Here is a 23043-nt window from a genome sequence, read left to right on the forward strand (position 1 = left end):
GAACAAATGGATCTTTCTGTCATTTGTACTATGCTGAGCTGTCTGGATTGAGATAAAGTGACCATTTCTGAATATGTCAGAGGAATAACAGCATAACTGTGAAACGAATCTGGTTAAGACTGATTCTGAGCAAAATCTGGGATCTTCCTCAGGAATACTGTACACCCGTGGGATGACTTCTCCTGCAGCACCTGTGGCGCTGGCTGTCTTCAGTGCCTGTGCCAGAGGGTTAGCCTGGTGGCCTACCGCCTGCCCCACTTTCTTCCACCTGTATGAGGAGGGAGCCAATATTTGAATACCATACCGAACCATTTTTAGTCGTTTCTATGGCTCATTTCCTCTGTCACAGGTAAATTCTGCGTTCTCTCAGTACTTGCGCGTACCAGTGAATGCTGAACTGGCTTGCATCCCTTCATGTTTCTCAATTCGTAGATGATACAATGAGTCTCCCAGCATTCTGAGGGTGGTTGGCAGTGGCCAGTGTGACTTGAATGTGCTGCTGCTGCATGAGGCTGCGTGGCAGGCACTAAGGGCCAGCGCACCAGGTGTGTAACGCACAGTGTGTAACGCACAGTGGCCTGGCTCACATGCTGAAGCAGGTGTGCGACGCTGGCCGTGAAGGCGCTTCAGGTTCTGAAGAGGTTGGACTGTAGCAATGTGCTGCCCAACAGGCATCCTAAGGCTTTACCTTAGGCGCTGGTTTGAGGAGCAGGATTTTGGAAGTTAGACCAACGGTTTACTTTCACTATTGAGAAAAACATTCTTTTTGGGGAAAATAGTTTTCTTCAAATTTCTTGATAGTCACTGGGAATAAAAGGCTTGCTACTGTAATCTTGGAGTGATATTAATGGCCAGTGTTAGCTGCTGCCGAGTTGTTGACTCACTTGCCTCTAGAAAAGGGAAATACTCTCTTGGTTTTGTGGTTGGCCTCGGAAGTAGCTTCCTTTGGTAAGAATTTGAACCTTGTTCTCAGACTAAGAATAGTGGGGTAAGGCCAAATATTTATCCCATTACATAGATTAAAAACTGATAGGACTTGGCAATAAAGCACTGTTTTTATCTGCCCAATTATAGCTACAAGTTCAGTGGAGTCAGTAAGTCAGATGGCTTGAATCCTTTCTGTAATCAGTATGAGAAGTGGTTTAAACATCCAGGAGGGCTTTGCTGCTCAGCAGGTGGAACTCGGTGATGAACCAGCTCATGGTCAGGCCCACGCTGTCATGGGCTCTTCCCAGGTCCAGTGACTTCCCTGTGCGGGGTTCAAAGGGGAGAGGTAATAGCTGCATATACAGTTGACCCTTGAACAACACAGGTTTGAACTGTACAGGTCCACTTAGATGTGGATTTTTTCAAGAAATATACAGTCGGCCCTCCGTATCCCTGGATTTTGCATCTGCATTTTCAACCAGTTATGATTGAAAACAGTATTTTCAACCTGCAGCTGGGAACCACAGATGTGGAGAACCAGCTGTGTGCATTGTTTTATATCATCCTCTCTAATAGAATGGTAATATGCAAATTAACAATCACTCCGCTACATAAGCCACGCCCACCAGCCAATCAGGGCGAGTATGCAAATTAACCCCAATCCAAGATGGCTACAGCCACAGAGAGCAAGGTTTCCATAGCCGTTGCAGGCCTAAGCCTCTACTCAAGCTACAAAGTTTCAATTATAGAAGGTAAACAAATTCAAACAAATGGCGGCAGAATGGAGCTTGAGAGAGCAGGCCAGGGTTGCCCGTGGCAACAGGGGAAGCAAAGCTTTCCACACACCCTGGCGGGGCTCACCCGCTTAAGGCTACAAAGTTTCAATTGTAGAAGGTGAATTAACTGCCACAAGAGATGGCTGCCACCCCGGAGGGAGCAGCAGGCTTGGCTCCGCTCCAGGCTACAAAGTTTCAATTGTAGAAGGAAAATAAATTCCAGATACCAGGGCCTCCCCTTGGGTTGGCAGGGGGCGTGGCTGGCCTGCAAACCACCACAGGCCCCTTGCTCAGGCCTGCAAGGGAGGGCAGTTGAGAGGGACAAGGCTTGCAAGGGAGGGCAGTTGGAGGTGATCAACCCTGCAGGAGAGGGCAGTTAGGGGTGACCAGGCTGGCAGAGGAGGGAAGTTGGGGGCAAACAGGCTGGCAGGGGAGCAGTTAAGCATCAACCAGGCTGGCAGAGGAGTGGTTAGGGGGTGATCAGGCTGGCAGGCAGAAGCGGTTAGGGGCAATCAGGAAGGCAGGCAGGCAAGCAGTTGGGAGCCAGCAGTCCTGGATTGTGAGAGGGATGTCCGAGATTGGAGAGGGTACAGGCTGGGCTGAGGGACAACGCCCCGCCGTGCACGAATTTCGTGCACCGGGCTTCTAGTTTTGTATAAGGGACTTCAGCATCCAAGGATTTTGGGGTGTGTGTGTCCTGGATCCAACCCCCCACAGATAAAGAGGGCTGACTGTAGTAGTTAAGTTGTGGGGAGTCATTATAGGTGCATTTTCAATTGCCTGGGTCTCAGGGTCCCTAACTCCTGTGCTGTTCAAGGGTCAACTGTGTTTCACATGTAAGCCTTGAACATGAACTAGTGCAGATAGAGGACTTGATTGAAAATGGACATGGTGGTAGTGTGTGAGGGAATTCAGATGGTGCAGGGAGAATATTCTAGTCGTGAGTCTATCAGGGCACAAAACTTCACCATTTTACTGAGACCCGGATACACAGTTCCATTGTCAGGACTTTTTGTTGTAAAGTTGAAGGCTCCCTCCACCCCCCCACACACATTGCAAGTCAGCTATTTTGCTTTTAGCTCTCTTTAACATTTTGAATTTGGCTTTGCCTCCATGTTTTCATGAGATCATCCCAACATCCTTTATCCTGTTTTCCTTTGAAGTAATGGCCTTGAGTGTCCTCCGAGCTGTCGGCTTCGTTATGAACCCAACCTAGACTATACTTGGACAGGTTACGCTCTTCTTGGTGTTGGTGTGTATAACTAGGAAAACCTTTAAAATTAGATGTTCCAATTATTTATTTAAATGCCTTTTTGCTGAGAAAGCTTAGGGGGTTTAATAAGAAGGTATTTTGAAATCCAGAAAATAGTTCCTTACCTCACACCGATGGCAGACAACTGTGCATCCAGAGTTGGTGGCAGCTGCTTGCCTGTTGGACTGGGCCATCCAGAAGACACTGGTGGTGATGGCCGGCAGCAGGGGATCCATGGGTCACCTGACCTTTTTCTATATTATTTAGTACTAATGTGTGATTTTAAAAAATGTTTGATTTTCTGCATACTTTAAATTTTTGTACAGTTTTGAATTCTATATATTGTCTTGGAAGGATACTATGTAACAATGGGCCAGGCCTACAGTAATGGGAGATTTTAATGTATGTGATATTTTATAGATTGCATGCTGTTAATAGTCTGTGAGGGTAGTATTTCTTGTTTTGTCAGTTTCCCCATTTATCTTTTATAAATGAGATGAGATAGTGGGCAGTAGGAATTCCAAATGAATGTAGAAATCTCAATGCTACATAATATTGTGGCAAAGGGGATCCAAGTCTAAATCTGCTGACAAGCAAGCAACCTTACTATTCTAGATTACTATAGAATCTAATGGGAGAGGGAACTTTTTCCTTTTTGATTTGCTGTCCATTCCCTATTTCCTTAAAAAAAAAAAAAAAGGAACAACTTTTAAGTCACTCCTTTTAATTAACTTATTTTTTGGAACAGTTGTTTGAAAGGCCATGGTGGTATGAATGAAAATACTTTTGTCATTGACCTAATGGCTAAGGCAGTAAATCAGAAACAAAAAGTATCAACGTGTCAAAATCTAGACCTGAGGTTCAGCCTGCTGTGTTTGAAATAGGAATCTTTTCTTCAGTATTTTCCATCTTTTGGCTATTTGCTGTCTGTCTCCCTCAAGGCCACTGTAGAGTTGGCAAGGGCCTGCTCCTTTGCTGTGTATTCCTGGAGGTCACCAGGTGAGGCGTTTTATTCCTCCCTGTCCTTCCCCCTTCTGCTTATTACCCCACTAGAATGTCTTATCTTCCCAGGCGTTTCTGTAATGTAGCTATGCTCCTGGGCAGCTTAGGTTGATTGAAGATGATTTGAGAGGCCTCAAAATGATGGGAGTTTGCTTTTATCCTTTAGTGTCCATTTTCTCCCAGCAGGTTACCATTCTGCATTAAGAACTATTTTCAAATTATTTTATTTCTATTCAGTGGAGAACAAGGCCACCTTTCCCTTTGAAAAGGATTCGATGGAGGAATTAGGTGACTGCCAAATCTTTGAAAGAATGGGGACCCGAATAACTTCTGAACTACTCGACCAGAAACTCTTGATTGGTGATTTCCCTCACATGATTTATTTAGGACCATAGAATTTTAGAGTTAGATGAGATTTTAGTTCAATCTCATTTTACTGATGAGGTTAGATGGTTCATTTCAGATAAGAGCTAATTAATAATGGTAAAGTTTCTGACTCTCGTTACTATTTCTGCAGTGTCTTAAATGAATGTGCTGTATGTTTCTTCAAAAATTGAGTTCTCCTTGATGTCTTCAGAAAGATACTTGAAAAGCTATGCTTCAGTTAATACCACCACAGTATTCGTTAAACTAAACTTGTTTAAAGGAGTGTACTGACTGCAACCTTAATAACTAACTGCAGTACAAACGGCCTTTTCCATTAGGTGTTTGCAGCAGAAGCATTATTTCAGCACTGGCAGGAGCACCCGGCAGCCTTATAAAACAGGTTTTTGTTAAACAAAGACATTACCTTAGGTTTGCTTCATGCTAATTTTGTTCCTATTTCTTATTGAGAATGAGATCACATCATTCTTCAAAGGACAAATAACCCTTGCTAAATATCTTGAGATTTTTTTTTTCGTTAGTAAAAAAAGCATCCCAAAACCAAAAAGCTTATTTTCACATCCTTTGCAACTTAGAATGCTATGAAAAAGCAGTTTTTATAATACTTTGTGTCCCTGAATCTTTTTTTAACTAAATGGTTTACAAAAAGAAGGTAAACAATTTGTGATCTGGCCAGTTGTACTTTTAGCTCCCAGAGAGAAGGTTGGTGTTCTGAGTAAAAACCACGCAGGAAAACTTGAGGGAGCAGTCGTTGCCAGTAATGTTCATGTGTGTGCCATTAAACCACCTCCATGAGTGGGGGAGCATTCACTTCTTAATTTTTGAAATTGTATTTGGAATGTTGCTGTGTACTAAGAACCTGACCTAAATAAAATTCCACAAAGTATCTAAGTGTCTTGTGAATATATTTATGCAAGTAACCTCCTTTCTTTCTAAGGTGGTATCTAATAAGTGGAGAGAATCCTTCCCCGTTGCTCCTTTTTATTACCTAAGTCTTAAAACTTCAAATATTTAAAATGTTGAGCCTTAAAAGAATTTTCTTCAAGACAGCTGTTTTCTGTCACTATTTTTGCTGAACCTTGTTTTATGATCCCTTTTCCCCTAGTTTTGGTAAAGTGATTTGTAAACATACTTTTATACATACCTTGACATAGCAGTCCAACATAATTGTGATACCAAAGCTTTGTACAAAAAGGATCCCTTTTGTACTAGTTTGTACTTCTGTTTAAAAGAAAAAAACATCTATTTTTAACAGCCAAAGCTTCCTAGTTTGTTTACTTAAAGATGAACCAATTGAACACTTCAAATTGTATTTTATTTCACACTTAATTTGTTCTTACGGCACAACCTGTTTAGGGTACCCCAGCATAAATAGCAAAACCAGGTTCTTAATGGTGCCGATCCACAAACAGTCAAGTGAAGTCCCCATGTTTAAACAAAATCTATGTATTATTTTTATTAAGGTTTGGGTAAGCTGACGTGAAAACATGTAACTGGAAAACAAATTTACACTGACTGTATGACTATTGTCCTAAGCCATTACAATACTTCACTGGCAAGAGTAACTTGGAAAATAACTTAATCTAGCAGTAGAACAAAAACATCGTCAGTAGTACTGAATATATCTCTCTCATATATATCTATATATATATATATAGGTTTGCACAATCAGGGAGCAAGGCACATAATGAAATGAGAGCGTACATTTAAACAAGAAAATAGTAACAAAGCTGAAAGAAAAATTGTAACTTCATCTTTACGGAGCTGTGCATAATCATTTGAATAATGTCCTCTATCGGGTACTTTATAATGCAGTTCCTTTTGTCTTGTCATGCTTTAAAAAAGTACATTCCTATATTGAATCTATTTATAGCAAAGCTTCCCACAGCCTACATGTCAATGTGAGCCTTGATTTAATTTTTTAAAGAAATGAGAAGGAGCAATCCCAGTTAAATATTATGTGCAATTTTCCTTTAAAATAGTAAACAATGTTTTTACACCATTTAGCACAAGCTAATGATATTTTATTTTAAATGTACATTTCTATAAAAGGAGTTCACTAGTGACAATAAAATTAAACAAAAATCATTTGAAACATTCCAGTTAATGCTTACCTTCTAGGAGAGGTTATTTACAAGGAAAGGAAAAATATAGGAGACGGCAATCATGGAAAATGGCAGTTTTTGGTATTAGGTTACCATAAATTCAGCGAACAGTGGGTAGTTCCAAAGATGCTAAGGTTTTCCCCTCTAAGTGCTGCAAGCATATGCTGCCTAAGAAGGCGTGGCAGGTATGAGCTAGGTACCAACAGCCGTCGTGGTCAACACACTCACTTCTGTCTTTGGTAGAAAGCAGCCATCCTCATCAGGCAGACGGAGCCATCTCTCGTGAGATAGTAACTTTTCCTATTTTTGCATAAACTAGAAATATCTTCCTTTTCACTAGCACCTCAAAATTTGCTTGTTAGGATTTTTTTAAATGCTATTCCTTCCAAAGAGTTCAAGGCACTGGGGATTATAGCAGATACTGTTTTCTCTTCAAAATGGTTCATTACTTGAACAAGCAAAGAGCAAACCAATTGGAGATTTTCCCCCCTCCTAGTGTTTATCAAGTATATTGTTTGCTTATCTTTGTTCAGCAAGTTTACTTTACAGATAAATATCAGGTTTCTTTTACATATAGACCTTCCAAGGACGCAACAATAACGGAGCACTTATTTAAGGGACAGACCGGTAAGGTGTAGAAATGTACTTCTCTTGAGTTTTTAAAGGAAAATAAATCTAAAAAGATAATGGGATATTTCTGTTCTACTTGCCTCTCTGTGAGTCAAATCTCAACATTAGGAGCAGTCACGTACCCCTGCAGGATCAGGGATACCCTGCTTTATACAAATGATGTCAAGTGTACAGAACAAAACTCAAAGTGGTACTTACAACCTAAAGTGATTTTGAGAGAGAGAATCCTCTCATCAAGTGTATAAATCCAAATTATTCCTATTTCACTTAAAGCAAGTCAGGGTCATTCAGGTTTACTTGGTCTAAACTTGAATAAAATCTGTGAGATACATTAAGTTTTGTAAACATATCTGTAGATACGTTTCAAAAATTTGGTAATAACATAAAACTAAGAAAACATTTTTTATGCGTTACAATTTTTAACGTAATGCGTTTGTGTTGCTCTTAAGAGAAGGCAGGCAGGCCACAAACAGTTCTGTTGTGACCTGATAGTCAAACAAATGCACATCATTACCTGAAGATTTTTCAGGCTAAATGTATGACATTACATTTTTAACACAAGCTTATTAACAACTGTATTCTCCCAGAATAGCCGCTTCTGAAACTCGAATGGGATGCGCAGCTCCTGTGAACTTGGATCTGAGAGTTGTCGCTCTAATTTTGTTTAAACTTTCTTGATAACCTCAGCACTGTTTTCAGTGGCAGTAAACTTACATAGAGAGGGACTTCTAAGAGAGTTCGCAGCCCTTAGCAGAATATGCCCTCGGTGGCCAGCAGCACCTTGATTTTAGAGGACTGGAAACACCGTGTCCACATTACTTTGAAATTTTCTGATTAAAATCACGTCCTGTAACTTGTAAGAGTCAGCAACCTTTCTCATTTTAAAAAGTCTCAAATTTTAAAAATCCAATTTACAGTTAAGTGGGCATCTGTAAAAACCTTAAGAATTAAAAAAAGGAAAAAATAGTTACTTTTCCCAAGTGAGAATTATAGTAGCTAAGGGGGAAAAATGTATGTATTTTATTCGAGTAATAAAAGCCAAGCTGGTAAAATTTCAATAGAGAATAGCCAAACGTTTATATTAATGCCTATAAACCCGATCGAAGTTGTTGCTGACTTCAGAGTTGGTACCAAAATGTTAATTGGAGGGTGGTTAGTGACACCCTTAAGTTAATGAACCAAGTCACTAGCTCTAATCGGCAACTGTCTGCACTGCCTTCAACAGCAGGATGTTTGTCCGTATTCAGTACAGCCACGTCAGCTGTCCAGGTTTTCTTCTTTGACCTGGAGAACCTATGCTGTTGAGCAGGAGGCAGTGAAAGAAGGCACAGAGCTAGTGTCATCTGGCAATAGGGTTTACCATGCACACACCAGAGAAAATAACAAAAGTAGTCTCAAAAACAACATCCCACAAAACTTCATCCCAATAAAAATCCAAATTAAAAAACTCCACCAGGGAGCTAAAACACTGGAAGTATAATCTAAAGTGTTTGTTTTTTTTTTTTTAAATGATTCAGTTGTTTCACCATGACAAGGGGGGAAAGTAGATTAATAGCCTTTTCCATCTTTGGAGAAATGTAAACAGCCTGTTGTCAGACCAGCCAATGGATTGGGGCTAAGTGACGGTTCCTCCCCTGACCCAGCTCTCTTCGGGGTGTCCCTAGTGTGGTCTGCTCTTTCAGGAGAAGGCGCACCAAAAGCATCCGTCTATCTAGGAGGCTGTCAGCAGCGCTGACACAGCACGAAGTCCCAGGAAAGCCCACACTGAAAACACCAGGCTGTATCTTAGGGTTCAAGTCACTGATTGAGGGCCTGTTACAAAAGTTGAAATTGTCCACCTTCCTGTAAAAATGACACCACCACAGTAAAAACCCCTAGTGAGTATGTCATTGGATTCTTATTCTTAATAGCTTTTACTTCACAAATAAGGGTGATTCACACTGAAGCTTGGCAATCTGTACTCAAATGTTATCCAAATTGCCATGCATGCTTAAATCAATAATGCAGATGTGTTAAAGGTCACCTCATAAGCATAACAATATCAAGCACACAAACCTTGTGAACAACTGAAAAGACCCAAAAAGTATCTTTTAAAGAAGCAGGGCTTTAAAAAATGCACGTGGTGTATGTTCTTAGTGCTCTATAACCACGTGAATACATTGAACAATATCCTGCAGACGTGGCATCGGAGAGGTAGGTGCCATTTACTCTCTGATGCAGCACGTCACTGGACGGGTTACACGGGTATCGGGACACCCCATACTTAACTCCCACTTACTCTCCACTGCATGGGCACAGTTGTTCCTTATGGGGCAGTGTCAGCAGATTGCCGCACTGTCATCCTTCGTCACAGCAGGCAGCCTCATTACAAGATGTGCTCACGATCACTCCTGGGGTAGCTAGTTTTGTTCTTTTGTTGAAGAGCAGCTCTGAGATTGCCTTTTATTCCTAATGGTCCATTTGTCACATTTTTCTCAGATACAAAAGGAAATTCACAGGAAAAACACGCATGAAGTGTAGCATGAAGCATACAGGATTACTGTGTCGTTAGAGCAATGATTTCATGTTGTGCCAAACTGCACATGCACAATACGTAATGCCCCTCACTATGCTTGGACCCCACTGCTCCCGGAGAACACCGGGACCCGGACAACTGCCACACCTGGCTGCAGCACCAACCGCACTCATTTCCCCTCCTCCAAGCTAGTCTCACGCTCAGGGATTCTCTGTCGTCCACATCACCCTCCATGTACACCCTGACTGATGACACCTGCACAGGGCCATTTTGTTCCTTTTGTAATCACCCCAACCTTCTGGAGAGCAGTATGGACATTTCAGAAGGTGACTTTGCTTTTCGTAATGATGCACTATATTGGACATAGGATGGGAATACTTGATATTGCAACTGTTACAGATCCCTAAGATCAACATCTACCTACAGCACACACTTAGAAGGTAACTAGTGACCCAAAGACACACTGGACTGAGCATTGCAGGGCACTGTGTTAGATAGTTCTTACAGGGAGTCAAAGCAAGGGTCGTGAAACCAGCTCAGTGAAGCTTCACAAAGCCCATGAAAGGATTCCAACAGCATAAAGCCGCCAAGATTACAGTGCTCCATCGTCCACGTGTTGTAGGCAAAGAGCTTACCTGTGAGGACATCCCAGGTTCAGCGGGTCCCTGCGGCAGCACTGCGACTGGAATGGCTGTTACTGCACCACTGGGCAGTGTCTGACCCGTTCTATGAAGCTGAGAGGTTTTCCTGATTAAAGTGCCTCTTTATGGATAGTCATGAAGTGTCAATCAAGCAGTTCTAACTTCAGCCAACCGGGGAAAAGCAAACACAAAAGCCCTACTGAGACACCAAACGTGGTTGTCTTCAAACTGAGAAACCGCGCATGACGCACCTCCTCCTCAGTATCGGACACATCACGTGCTCAGGAGCCGCACATGGAAGCTAGAACGCACCTTCTCAAGTCCACAGAAGTTGTGTTTTGGTCCAATCCACATGACAGACCATAGAAATCGCAAGGGACAGGACACATCCCCTTCCATGCCTCTTCTGCCCCAAAGACACAAACTCCGTTTTCAGATTATGAAAGGGAATAAATAGAATCACTCCCAGCTCTACATATGCATATATATACACACACATACACACACATATATACACACACACACACACACACACGGCTGGACTCTACCTGAAGAACATACCGGAAGGCTCTGCCACCTGAACTCCCAGATGGTCAGGCGAGCTGATTGCAGACGTGACTACAGACACGGGGGATAGACCTACGGCAGCTACCAGTCTCTCGAGAGCTTGGTGTTCTGGTCTCTCTTGGGGGGCGCGGGAGGGGGCCCTCTCCGCAGGGTGGCATAGCCGGAGATGTGGCTGCCCCCGTAGCCAGCTTTCCGCTGATCGGAGAGCAGTTCAGGGGGCGGCGGGGGCAAGGCCATGTCGTCCATGGTGGCCGTGGGCTCTGCCCTGGACGCGCGGGAGGAGGAGAGCGAGCCGTGCCGCGTGATGGACTTGCGCTGCAGGGTCCTGTTGAGGTCGGCCAGGAACCCGGGCTGCACCCCGAGGCTGGCTTTGGGGGAGGTGGGCACCGGCGGCCCCGCGGGCTCGGAGGGCTCCCCTTGGGTGAGGCGGGTGCTGTCGTTGCGTTTGGGCCGCGTGGGCGGGGGCGCCTTCCTCCCCGCCGGCTTGGCCCACTGCTGCGGCTGCGGGCTGACCACGGCCACTTTGGGGGCCGCGGCCCCCAGGAAGGCGGCGGGGATCTCTATGGGGGGCGGGGGGAGCTCCACCTCCGGGGGAGGCGGCGGGAAGTCCGAGTCCGACGGCGGAGAAGGAAACTCCACGGCCGAGTCCTGGCCGCGCCCGCTCGGGACCGAGGCCTTGGCCGCCGCGCCGCCCTGGGCTCCGGGCAGGTGGACGCCGGGCAGGTGGAGTTTCCCAGGTTTGGGGGGCGCTGCGGGCGGCGGGGGGGTGTCCTTGCTGGGAGACCCCGAGGGCTCCGCCGGCGCCGCGAACTTGCTGACCAGACTGTCCACCGAGGGCCTCTGGGGCTCGGGCGGCGCCTTCATGCTGGAGTTCCGCTGCGGGGTGGGCGGCGGCTTCTTGCCCCCGGGGCTGGCCGTCCTGCCCGCCTTCTTCCCGGGGGACCCGCTCCGGTCCGGGGCCGCGGCTGTGGGTGTCGCCGGCGGCGGAGGGGTGGGTGGCGGCGGGGTGGGGGGAGGCGGCGGGGGCGGCGGCGGGAAGACCAGGCTGCTCTCGGGCGGCGGCGGCGGGAAGTCGGGGGAAGGGACCGGGATGGGGCTGGGGCTGGGCTGCCACTTGGGCTTGGCTTTCACCGCGGGAGGGGACTGCGGGGCCACGTGCGCCGTGACCGGCTTCGAGGGCTGGGCCTCGGCGGGCGCGGGAGGCGGGGGGAACTGGCCGGCCATCTGCTTCACCACCGAGAGCGGCGAGGGCGGCGGTTTCCCGGCGAAGCTCTGGTGCTTGGGGAACGTGGGCGGGGGCCCTGGGCCGGGAGGGGCGGCCGGAGAGGGCGGGACGTGGGGGAAAGCCGGCTTTTTCGCCGGGGGGGCCGGAGGGAGGGGGGCGGGCGGCGTGGTCACCAGAGGTTTCGGGGGAGCTTGGGGAGAGGCAGGCGGCGGGGGCGGGGGTGTCGGAGGAGCTGCCTGAAGGCCGTGCGGGACGGGATGAATCTTCAGCGGCGGCGGCGGGGGGCTGAACTGTGGAAGGGACTGGGCGCAAGGCACGGGTCTGAGCTGGGCCATGGCCGAGCCAGGGGTGGGGGCCGGTGGAGGGGGCGGGGGTGGGGGCACAACCCCGTTGGGGGGCACCGGGATCTGAGGCTTTGCTGGCTGTGAGGTCGAGGACAGAGGCTGCATCACAGAGGGTGCGGGGGGCTTAAACAGGGGTCCTGAATGCTGAGAGGCGTTCTGCAGCCTGGTGATTGTGCTGTACTTGACAAACATGGTGGCTGCTGAGCCCCCAGACGGTGCCGACTGGCTGGGCAGAGGAGGGGGAGGTGGGGGCGGGGGTGGAGGGGGAGGAGGAGGGGGTGGGGGTGGGGGTGGGAGAGGAGGCGAAGGCTGGGAGGCCGTGTAGGGGCTGACTAGTTTAGGTTGTGGGGATAAAGGGGTCATAAGTGAAGTGTAGGATCGATTCATAGAGTCCATTCTGGCCTAAAAGGAATACAAATGGGGGTGAGAGAAAACAGCAAAGTTACCGAGGTCAGCTGTGAATGGGTAAAAATAAAAGGCAAGGACTCAGGGACATGCAGGACAAGGCGCAGCAGCTGTGATCATAAAGATGAGCAAGGCAGGAAGGCCAAAGTCCGGCTCCCTGGGCAGCGAGGGCACAGGGGAAGTCTGTTCATCCAACCATATTCTGAAAGAGCTGGACTGCCTAACAACCTAGGAGCAACTTCCTGCTGCAATGCTGTCCCAAATGGGAGCCCTCCCTCTGAGCACTGGCCCTACCCAAAGCCCGGCCAGGGGAGATGGCTGGCCGAGTTCAGTTTCAGTCCGTGACTCATCCACATGAGGCAGGTGCCCTGGCTGGGTTTAGGAGTGCTGATGGAGGGCCTTCTGAGGCTACTGAGCTGACAGAGTGTAAGAATGCTCAGCGGGCATGCACAGTCACAGCAGTGAACGAGCTTGACACACACACTCATGCTCATGTGAGACACATCCAGCATACACAGAAGTCCAGCAATGCAGGTAACAAGGGGGCATTCTTTACATTTTACTGGAAAATACACAAAGAAACGCTCATAAATATCACAGCAAAAGATCATAATATCAGACGGAAAAAAGGCAGAAGACAATGGGAAGAAACTTTGGAAGGCTAAAGGAAATGTATCAAGAAAGGGGAGCTAGACTTTGCCAACACCTGCTGGCCAGCCCACAGAGCAACTCTTAGCACGGCCCAAAGTATCACGCTGGGTCACTGATCTCATGGGACTCCTCATGCGTGGATGTGGTTCAAGGATGTTTGAAAAGAGCAGAGGAAGGACCCTTGTGTAATAACTTTGGCTCTTTGAATATCCTATGAAGGTCCAAGTTAAAACCATTCGTTTTCAATTATGAATGAAATCTAATTAGCATGTAGAAAGCTGAGGTTAGTGAACTAGGAGGCTCATTCATTACAGGGCTGAATTCTATTGCTCATCAGGACACTCGAATGTTTCTTATAAAACTGCACATCAAAGTGAAAGCATTAGTCTGCAAGACTTGGTTACAGGAGTCACCCAGGTTAATGTGTTTCCATAGAGCAGCCCCTGACCTTAACTTGACCCTGTCTTGGCTGCTGCAGGGGTGTAGACCTTAGCTGTGCTGGCCTTCTCATTTGGCACCTGAGACTGAGGTAACAGAAGAAACACAAGAGGATCAAGACTCAAACACATCGTCACTGCTGCACCGCAGGGCGCACGCTCCTGAAACTGCACTGAGACTGCCCTGCTAGATCACGGGCATGCGATCCTCTGTTTTCCTTGGCCTTTCATTTAAAGTGCACACGCATAGCACCATTAACCATTGAGTAAGGTGAAGACTTCTCTTCAGATGTCTGCAGTGTCAACCTGCTTCTCTGCTACATACATCGAGTCACTAGCACCAGAAAGGGGGCCACTCTATCCAAATTAAGTGCGAGAAAGGAGAGGACTATTTCTTAAAGTTTCAGCGTCTGATAAGGAAGTTAAACTATAAGTGCTTTGAGAATTTAGGCCATTAGAACCAATTCTCAAATATTTACTTCTAAGAGGCCTCCACATTGGGTTACTAATGCCTCCTCCACCTTCCCGAGAGCTAAATACTAAAATAAAGGAATAAACCGAGGGAAAACAACCATTCAATTCTCATTAGTGAATGTACTTGCATACGTGATTCAGACCAAAAGAACAGAAAAATCAAAATTATTATTGGGTAAAAACAAAACGGTCAGGCCAAATGTGCCCCTGGGTCCTCAGCAGCGGCGTGAGCAAGTGAGTGCGGCCAGGACACACCCTCGCCCACACACTTCAGAGGCCATTTGATACGGTGTTTTACAATCGTCTAAAGAACCTCTCCATTTTCTACACAGTCTTGCAATAATTACCCTCGTCCTTCAGTGGCACTGAACAAGCTACTATACAAGGCTTAGGGATCCAAAATTTTAAGGGGATTAATTTCAATATAGCCTTCCACATATACAATAATTGGAGAAAATTCATCAATGTGTAGAGAAATGTCAAAAAGCACAGAAGAAAAGAAGACAAGGAGTCTGAATAAACTAAATTAATAATACATAAAGAATCAACCATTCGCAGCAAGATCAGGGCACTGGCACTGAATGGTGTTGCTCTCCTCAAACTGACTTAGGAGGAGGAGGAAATCGATATTTCTTAAAATGTGAGCCACTGAAAAGGAGATACAGTGCCAGGGTTTTTTGTTTGTTTTTCCAAACCGTCGTCACTAAGCCCATTCACAAAGACTCATTTCTGAGGAGAAACCAAAGAAAGCATGTATCGTGTAGGGCCAAGAAAGCTTCGTAATAAAGGAACGAAAGAGCAGCAAGCCGAACCCACGCACCGCACAGGTCTCTCTCCCGCTGACCACAGGGTTACCTTGCTGGACTCCTCCAGCTGCGTGCCTCGTCTCCAGGCCTCGGAGAAGATGGAGCTCACGATGCTTTGGGAACGGACGTGTCCTGCTGGCTGGGAGTCGGACACTCCACTGTCAGACTGAGTTGAGTGATTTGACTGAGACTCTGTTTAAAATATATTTCCAAAAACAGTATTACATACATCAGCATTCTGACAGTATGAATATGTACGTTCAGACAGATCTTTTACACAAGTCCAGGTGCTTTATAGAAGAGCAACAAGTTACTTATGCATTTCATATAAAGCACCACCCATATTTTCCACTAGAAAACTTCCCTTTACCTTAGGGGCTAATAGGAAAACTTGATTCTTTTAAAACAGTTCACCATGAGAGACTGATAATTACAATAAAAGGCTCATATGATATTATTGGTGTCCTGCCAATCTATCTTGGAAGAACTCTTAGCAAATAAGAAAATGAACCATCAATAGAACAGTGAATTTTTTTTCAATTTTATCTTAATTACATCAAAATTCAATCTTTTTATATATCCCTGCTCCAGGCCATCCCTGAGAGTACTCACTTACGAATTTAGATCTATATGTGATGACCAGTACTTAGAATTTGACTCCCAAGTGGGAAGTGTTTCCTAGGACTGAGGTATTGGTACCACAGGGCAGCAGCTGCACTGACAGCCTGGCCTCCTGGCAAGGTGCGAGGGCAAGTCTTCAGGGGAGCTGGGAATGGCGGAGGATACAGTGTAATCTGAATGACTCCCAGGGCGAGGGGCCCGGGAAGATGATTTTACTGGACTCCAAGTCAGGTAAGATAACCATGCAGAAGCACCTAGCTCAATGCCTGACACTGGTAGAGATGCCAATGTTACAGCTAGTCCTATCCAATCACTCTATGAGATGTGGATATTATCAGCTTGCCCAGGATGTTGTTCCCTCTAGCAAGTAAAACAAACAAACAAACAAAAAGCTCATGTACCTATTTCTTATAATTTAGAAATTAGGTTGGCTGTTTTTAGGAATCATGCTGAAGCAACCAGGTCTATTAGCACTCTACAGAGACACCGTCATATTGCTGGTAAACTGTGCATTGGCTTTTCACACTACCTGGGATGCTGGAAGAACTGGATCCTGATTTAATGCTGGAGCTGGATAAGGAAGTCCAATCACAAGCAGACTCTGTCCTCTTTAAGGCTTCTTGGTAGTTCATGTAGAGCTGCTTCCCATACTAAACAGAAGCAGTAAGTGAGGACATCTGAACTTCACAGGGCATGATACAGCCGGGTGAGGCAGAAAAGGGGGTACATTTCCGTTTACTGATTCATAGTCTGTATTAAAATTAATACCTAGTAATCCTTCAAAAATACTTTTAATACCAGTAAATTATAATCTTATTTTTCTTCATTTTTACAAAGGCAGCAAAAAGTTAACACTTGATTGTATTCATTATCAATATGAAGTTTTTTTTCAGTTATTCCTCAAGCAACTTTGATGTTATAGCTATAATAAATTTTATTTCCAGTTACTTAATGTAATCATCTTCAAAATGTGCTTTAAAAGACTTTTTTAAGACTTACTTTTTTTATAGAGCAGTTTTAGGTTCACAGCAAAACTGAGAGGAAGTTCCAGAGATTTCCCAAACACTCCCAGCCTCCCTGTTACCAACACTCCCACCAGAATGTCCATTTATTACAATCAACGAACCTACACTGACATAATCATCACCCAAAGCCCGTAGTTGATCTTAGGTTTACTCTTGGTGTTGTACATTCTATGGTTTTGGACAAGTGAATAATGACGTTCCCATCATTATAGTATCATACAGAGAGTATGAATATTTTCACTGCCCTAAAAATCCTGTACTCCGCTTATTCATCCACTCCCCCCCAAGGCAATTTCTTTTGTCTAGGCTGAACTCTGCTACATAAGAATCATATAATACATGCTCCAAAGCCAAAATAAATCACTTTCGACGCTACACAAGCTTTTACTAGCAGTATTATTCCATAGATATCAACTATTAAAAGTTTATGTCTAGACCCAAAGAAAAAAAAAAGACATCCTATCTAATAAAAGAGTAATATGCAAATTAACCATCACTCTGCCATACCACAAGCCACACCCACAAGCCAATCAGGAGCGAGTATGCAAATTAACCCAATCAAGATGGCTGCGGCCACAGAGAGAGCAGGAGGGAGGCTTGGGTTTCCCTGGTGATGGAGGAAGCCAAGCTTTCCACACACCCTGGCCGGCCCAGGCCTCCGCTTAAGGCTACAAAGTTTCAAATATAGAAGATAAATAAATCCCAACAAAAATGGCGGCAGCCACGGAGCTGGAGAAAGCAGGAGGCTAGGGTTGCCCCTGGCGATGGAGGAAGCCAAGCTTCTGCAGCCCTGGCCTGCTTTGGCCTCCACTTAAGGCTACAAAGTTTCAATTATAGAAGATAAATAAATCCCAACAGAAATGGCTGCTGCCACGGAGCAAGCAGAAGGCTTAGCTCCGCTCCAGGCTACAAAGTTTCAAGTGTAGAAGATAAATAAACCCCAGATACCAGGGCCTCCACTTGGGTTGCCGGGGGGCGTGGCCGGCCTGCAAACCACCACAGGCCCCTCGCCCAGGCCACCCCACACCCCAAGGGAACCCCCACCCTGATCCAGGACACCCTTCAGGGCAAACCAGCTGGCCCCCACCCATGCACCAGACCTCTATCCTATCTAATAAAAGAGTAATATGCAGACTGACCATCACTCCAACACACAAGATGGCTGCCCCCATGTGGTCAAAGATCCTGCCCCCATGTGGACACAAGATGGCCACCACAAGATGTCCAGCAGGGGAAGGTAGTTGGGAGGGACCAGGCCTGCAAGGGAGGGCAGTTGGGGGCGATCAAGCCTGCAGGGGAGGGCAGTTAGGGGTGACCAGGCCGACAGAGGAGGGAAGTTGGGGGCAGGGGAGCAGTTAGACATCAATCAGGCTGGCAGGGGAGTGGTTAGGGGGTGATCAGGCTGGCAGGCAGAAGCGGTTAGGGGCAATCAGGAAGGCAGGCAGGCGAGCAGTTGGGAGCCAGCAGTCCTGGATTGTGAGAGGGCAGTCAGACATCCCTCGAGGGGTCCCAGATTGGAGAGGGTGCAGGCTGGGCTGAGGGACACCCCCCCCCCCCCCCCGCCGTGCACGAATTTCATGCACCGGGCCTCTAGTTTAAAACATAAGGCCTGAGAAAACCAGACACTGGCAAAATCATAAACATGAAACAACCAGAATAATTATGACAATCAAAACCATATAATTAAGTACCTCATTATTCTGTCATCAAATCCAAAGAAAACTTACCTTTGCAATGCGGATACCATTGACCCACTGGTGCAGGGTCCTCACATCATCACAACAAAGGTATTTAATGTACTGAGATTTCTTCTGGATCTGTGGGTGCTGCAAGATTAAAGACAAAGTTAAACTGAGTCTGCTGAGAACTAAGTGTACTTTTCAGTTGAGGGCTGCAAAGTGCAAGTGCTAGAACAGATTTTAAGTTGTTTTAACTCCACTGGGCCACAACCACTTGTTCTCTGGGAAGAAAACCCTAAATCACACTCAGTTTTGGATGTAATGACTGTTAATTATGACTTCTCTTTTTAGTTATTCTGAACATTTTTTTAAATGGCTATATTTTACCTAAAGTATTTATTTATTTATTTATTTATTTATTTTAATTGATTTTTCACAGAGAGGAAGAGAGAGGGATAGAGAGTTAGAAACATCGATGAGAGAGAAACATCCATCAGCTGCCTCCTGCACACTCCCTACTGGGGATGTGCCCGCAACCAAGGTACATGCCCTTGACGGGATCGAACCTGGGACCCTTGAGTCTGCAGGCTGACGCTCTATCCACTGAGCCAAACCAGTTAGGGCTTACCTAAAGTATTTAAATTATGTTCAATTATAAGAGGTTTTAAAAATTCTCTAACCATATTCTCGTTTGTTGTGGAAACCCATGAAATAAATAAAATAAGCAATAAGTTAACAATGCAGCAGAAATATGTGGGCACCACTATAAGTTGTATATCTGCATTGTTAAAGATCGGTCTCTCTGGTCTACAATGAGAGAAATGTAAATTCATTTATTCTATTCTTTACATTGCTTTAGAGCTCAGTTACTAGGATAAGACATTTAATACCAATTTAGTTATTGAAAGCTACAGTCAGTTTTAACCATCACCCTTCAACAATCAGAGGTGAGCAAAACAATATCTAACAGTTTTTTCTCCTGGTAATATAGGCTCCACAGCCTTGTCTTGGAATACATGCCCTTCTCCTCGCAAATCACATTATAACCAGCTACCATAGCAATCTTGAAAGAGCAGAGGACAGACAGAAGAGCATGTACTTTTCTGTAAGAGGAGGAAGGGGAATTTCATTCATTCATTCATTCATTCATTCATTCAACAAATTCTTATTGAGCTACAACTATTTGCCAGATGCTTCAAGTAGATGCTGGGATACAAAACAGAAGAGGCCACAGTTTGTGCAGAAGATAAAATGGGCTGACTGAAAAAGCTCTCTTTAGTGTTGCCAATGCCAACTAGGGCTAAAAGAGCTGTTCTCCATCTCCTGCTTCCCTGAGACACTGCTCACCAGCAGGGTTCAAACACCTGCACAAGGGGCTACAGGATGGCTCTGCACCTTTCCCCTACTCCTCCCTTTAAGGTGATTTACAAGCCATTCTTGACTATTTCCTTCCATTTCCTGAGAGTAGGGCTAAGACCCAGGGTGTTCCACTGTAGTGGTGGCCCTGCCTGAGACAGAGTTGTCTTCTCTACATAAAGGGAGTGTTTTTATCAATACAACATCAGAGAGAAATTATCCTTTATCCTTCTCTCGTCGTCTCTAACCTGAGAATCAAAATAACACCCTGAAGAGTATTATATGATATGATTGTTTGAGTATTTGCAGATTACTTGCTAGTTTAAAATTCAATTTAGGACCTCAAAAATTCTCAACCTCCCATGTAATAAAGGCATTCATTCTATAGCCTTCATATGGTCATTCAGGCTCTGTGCCAATATTACAGGAGAATGCCCGTTCCACTAATATAATGTTATTTTATTAAAAGTGGCGTTTATTGAGCACTTACCATGCACCAGCATTATGCTAAATATTCCATCCTCATGAAAACCCTGAGTCACATATCATTACCTCCACAATCCGAGAAGCAATGGAGGCCCAAAGGGGTGAGGACCACATTCAAAGTTATTTGCCAACAAGTGAAAGAATCAGGATTTGAAATCATGCAATCTCATTTCAGGATCCATGCTATTAAATATTATGCCATACTACTGCCTTATAAATGGTGAAATTTTCTTCCAAATTTGCTGCCTCTCTTCTCTTTTCCCTAATACTATTCCACCACTTTTAAAATCGCACAAGAGCTAAGAGCAAGTATGAAGGAGACAGTCTTTGCTAAATCAGAAGCTTTGCATTTAAATGATTAAATACTCCAAAGAGAACATATAATGAAATTGCTTCCAAAAAAAATGAATAGCTACACCAAAAGGAAGGTCATTATTTCACTTCTAAAATAATGCTGATTTGGGACGTTTGCATTCTTTAATAAAAGGTAAAAATTTTGAGAATAAAAACATTTAAGAATACAATAAATTCTGGATTACTATTGTGCTATTTGATTATTTTTTTTCTGTTTAAGCCAAACATTAGTTTGAGACTGATAATTTCTGAAACTCTGTAACTAAAGGTGATGCTATAAAATCACAGTCCAAGTGCCAAAGGAAAACCACTGAATGTACACTAACCATTTATTACTTTGGAAACACATATAGGCTTGAAAATTAGTTCCCTCAACTAACATGCAAGAAGTAAAAAAATAAAAACATGTAACATTCCACCCACTCCACTTTTGATCCTTCTAAACCTCAAAAAAATAAAGAACCCCTTTAGAATAAAAATATTCTTACCCTAAGAATTTTATAAGCTGCAAAACGAATTACGATAATACTGCAATAAATAACAACTGTTGGTGAGGATGTGGAAAAAAGGAAACCCTTATATACTGTTGGTGGGACTGTAAATTGGTACAGCCACTATGGAAAACTGTATGGAGGTTCCTAAAAAAATTAGGAATACAAGTACCATATGATCCAGCAATCCCTCGGCTGGGTATCTATCCAAAGAACATGAAAACACTAATTTGAAGAGATATATGCACTTCTATGTTCACTGGAGCATTATTTACAATAGCCAAGATGTGGAAACAACCTAAGTGTCCATGGACAGATGGGGTTCTGGGTCACAGGTGAGGCCTGGACTGTAGTGGCCATCTGTGACTATAAAGTGAGCCAGCCTGAGAATATGCTGATATGTGGAAGATGGGACAGGGAAAGACAGAGGAATTCAGGCTCTCACTGACAATCTGTGCTATTAAAATAACCAACTCTTACTGTCATGTAATAAGATCCCCCACATAAATTTTACTATTTGGGTTAAGTTTATTAATATTTATTTTACAAGAAATTAAAATTTAGAAAAACTTAAAATACAAGAATATACAAATACACATTTTACTACATGAGAGAGCAAAGGTATCTTCACATGTCATATAACCCCTCTGAAAACTCCATTATACATCTGTGAGAGATTGTGAGTGCAAAAGGCAAACAACAGCTTAGCATTGGGAAGAAGAGTAATTATGACATCATGGACCCCTTGTCAGGTCCTCAGGGACTCCCAGGGGACCTTAGACCTCATTTTGAAAATTGCTGGATTAAGCTACTTTCTACTGATTTAAAGATCATTTGCTGCTGTAACCTAAATGATACAGCGGTATTCTCCAAGAAAGGATTACCTACAAAAGGGTTACTGTTACAATACACCTAATTTTATCAAAACAATAAAAACTCCACCCCCAAACACTAAACAAACACCACTACCCCAACCCCAAATGACAATTCTCAGAAAAGCAAAATCAAACAATGACATAAACATGTAGACCTAATAGCTACCAAAGGGTTACTAGGATGGAGCTAATGAGAAAGACATAATCATCTCCATAATTATCCAGGATTTTTACAAGTTGTTTTTATTAGTGCCCCAACAGATCACTAAAACTTCAATAAAAATATCAGTTCTCAAAGTACAGATATAATTGGTGGGAGTATCTCAAAAATTTGGATAAATGAGAAGGGGAAAAAACCCAGAAACAACTCAGACAGGCAATAATACCTGCATGGATTACCTACATGCATGGATTACCAGGGTTATAGTTGTGTGTTTCGGGAGGAGACAAAAATTATTTATGGACCAGATGAGAGCCAGTCCACTTTGACCACAGTGCCCTCTGATGGTTCTGCTGAGTAAGTAAGTACAGAAGAAAAACTAAACCACATAAAATTTTATGTCCCAATTTATTTGGCTCTGATATAAGTTTTCCTAAAATAAGCCTACTATGAAATGAAAGCCTCAAATTTATAATCTAATCTGTTTTATATATTATGACTCAAAGTTTACGATCTAGTATCCATTTCTTAGTGGCATCAATCTAATAAGAGCTAATTAGCTAAGGATCAGCTGTGGTACAGCACATTATTCACTATCCTTCACTATTCCTTTAAAAATCTATAGAAAAAAGCAAAACAGAATACTCGATGAAGATCCAAACTATTCTAAAATGTCCAATAAGACAGTCTATGTCTAACATCAATTAAAATTCCTAAAAAGAGATACATGTTTACCTTCAGCACCAGACAACAGTCCGTCGGGGCTTTGTATTTGTTCCGATAGTCCTGTCCGTAATAAACATTGACATGATCCAGCTGGAGAAAGCATACCAGGTCCCGAGAAACCTAAGATAA

The 23043-nt window shown here is 44.3% G+C and overlaps 2 protein-coding genes across 5 annotated transcripts in view; one reads left to right on the forward strand and one right to left on the reverse strand.

The window, feature by feature from the left end:
• Positions 1-8927, forward strand: part of ABI2 (abl interactor 2) — a 70679-nt gene extending 61752 nt beyond the window's left edge. The window contains 1 exon segment of the mRNA XM_079782238.1: positions 1-8927. Coding sequence (XP_079638364.1) covers positions 1-51 — 51 coding nt within the window. The 3' untranslated portion in view covers positions 52-8927.
• The window catches only part of RAPH1 (Ras association (RalGDS/AF-6) and pleckstrin homology domains 1), a 74398-nt gene continuing 57039 nt past the window's right edge, over positions 5685-23043 (reverse strand). The window contains exons 12-16 of one of the 4 annotated variants that reach the window (XM_079782232.1): positions 22924-23034; positions 18515-18613; positions 16292-16412; positions 15191-15333; positions 5685-12770 (exon numbers count right to left, since the gene is read on the reverse strand). In XM_079782232.1, coding sequence (XP_079638358.1) covers positions 10881-12770; positions 15191-15333; positions 16292-16412; positions 18515-18613; positions 22924-23034 — 2364 coding nt within the window. In that variant the 3' untranslated portion in view covers positions 5685-10880. The remainder of the gene's footprint in view (positions 12771-15190; positions 15334-16291; positions 16413-18514; positions 18614-22923; positions 23035-23043) is intronic. The other 3 variants (XM_079782231.1, XM_079782233.1, XM_079782234.1) reach the window with 3 other exon arrangements.

This window comes from Cnephaeus nilssonii (genome assembly GCF_951640355.1).
Source record: "Cnephaeus nilssonii genome assembly, chromosome: 10".
NCBI lineage: Eukaryota > Metazoa > Chordata > Mammalia > Chiroptera > Vespertilionidae > Cnephaeus > Cnephaeus nilssonii.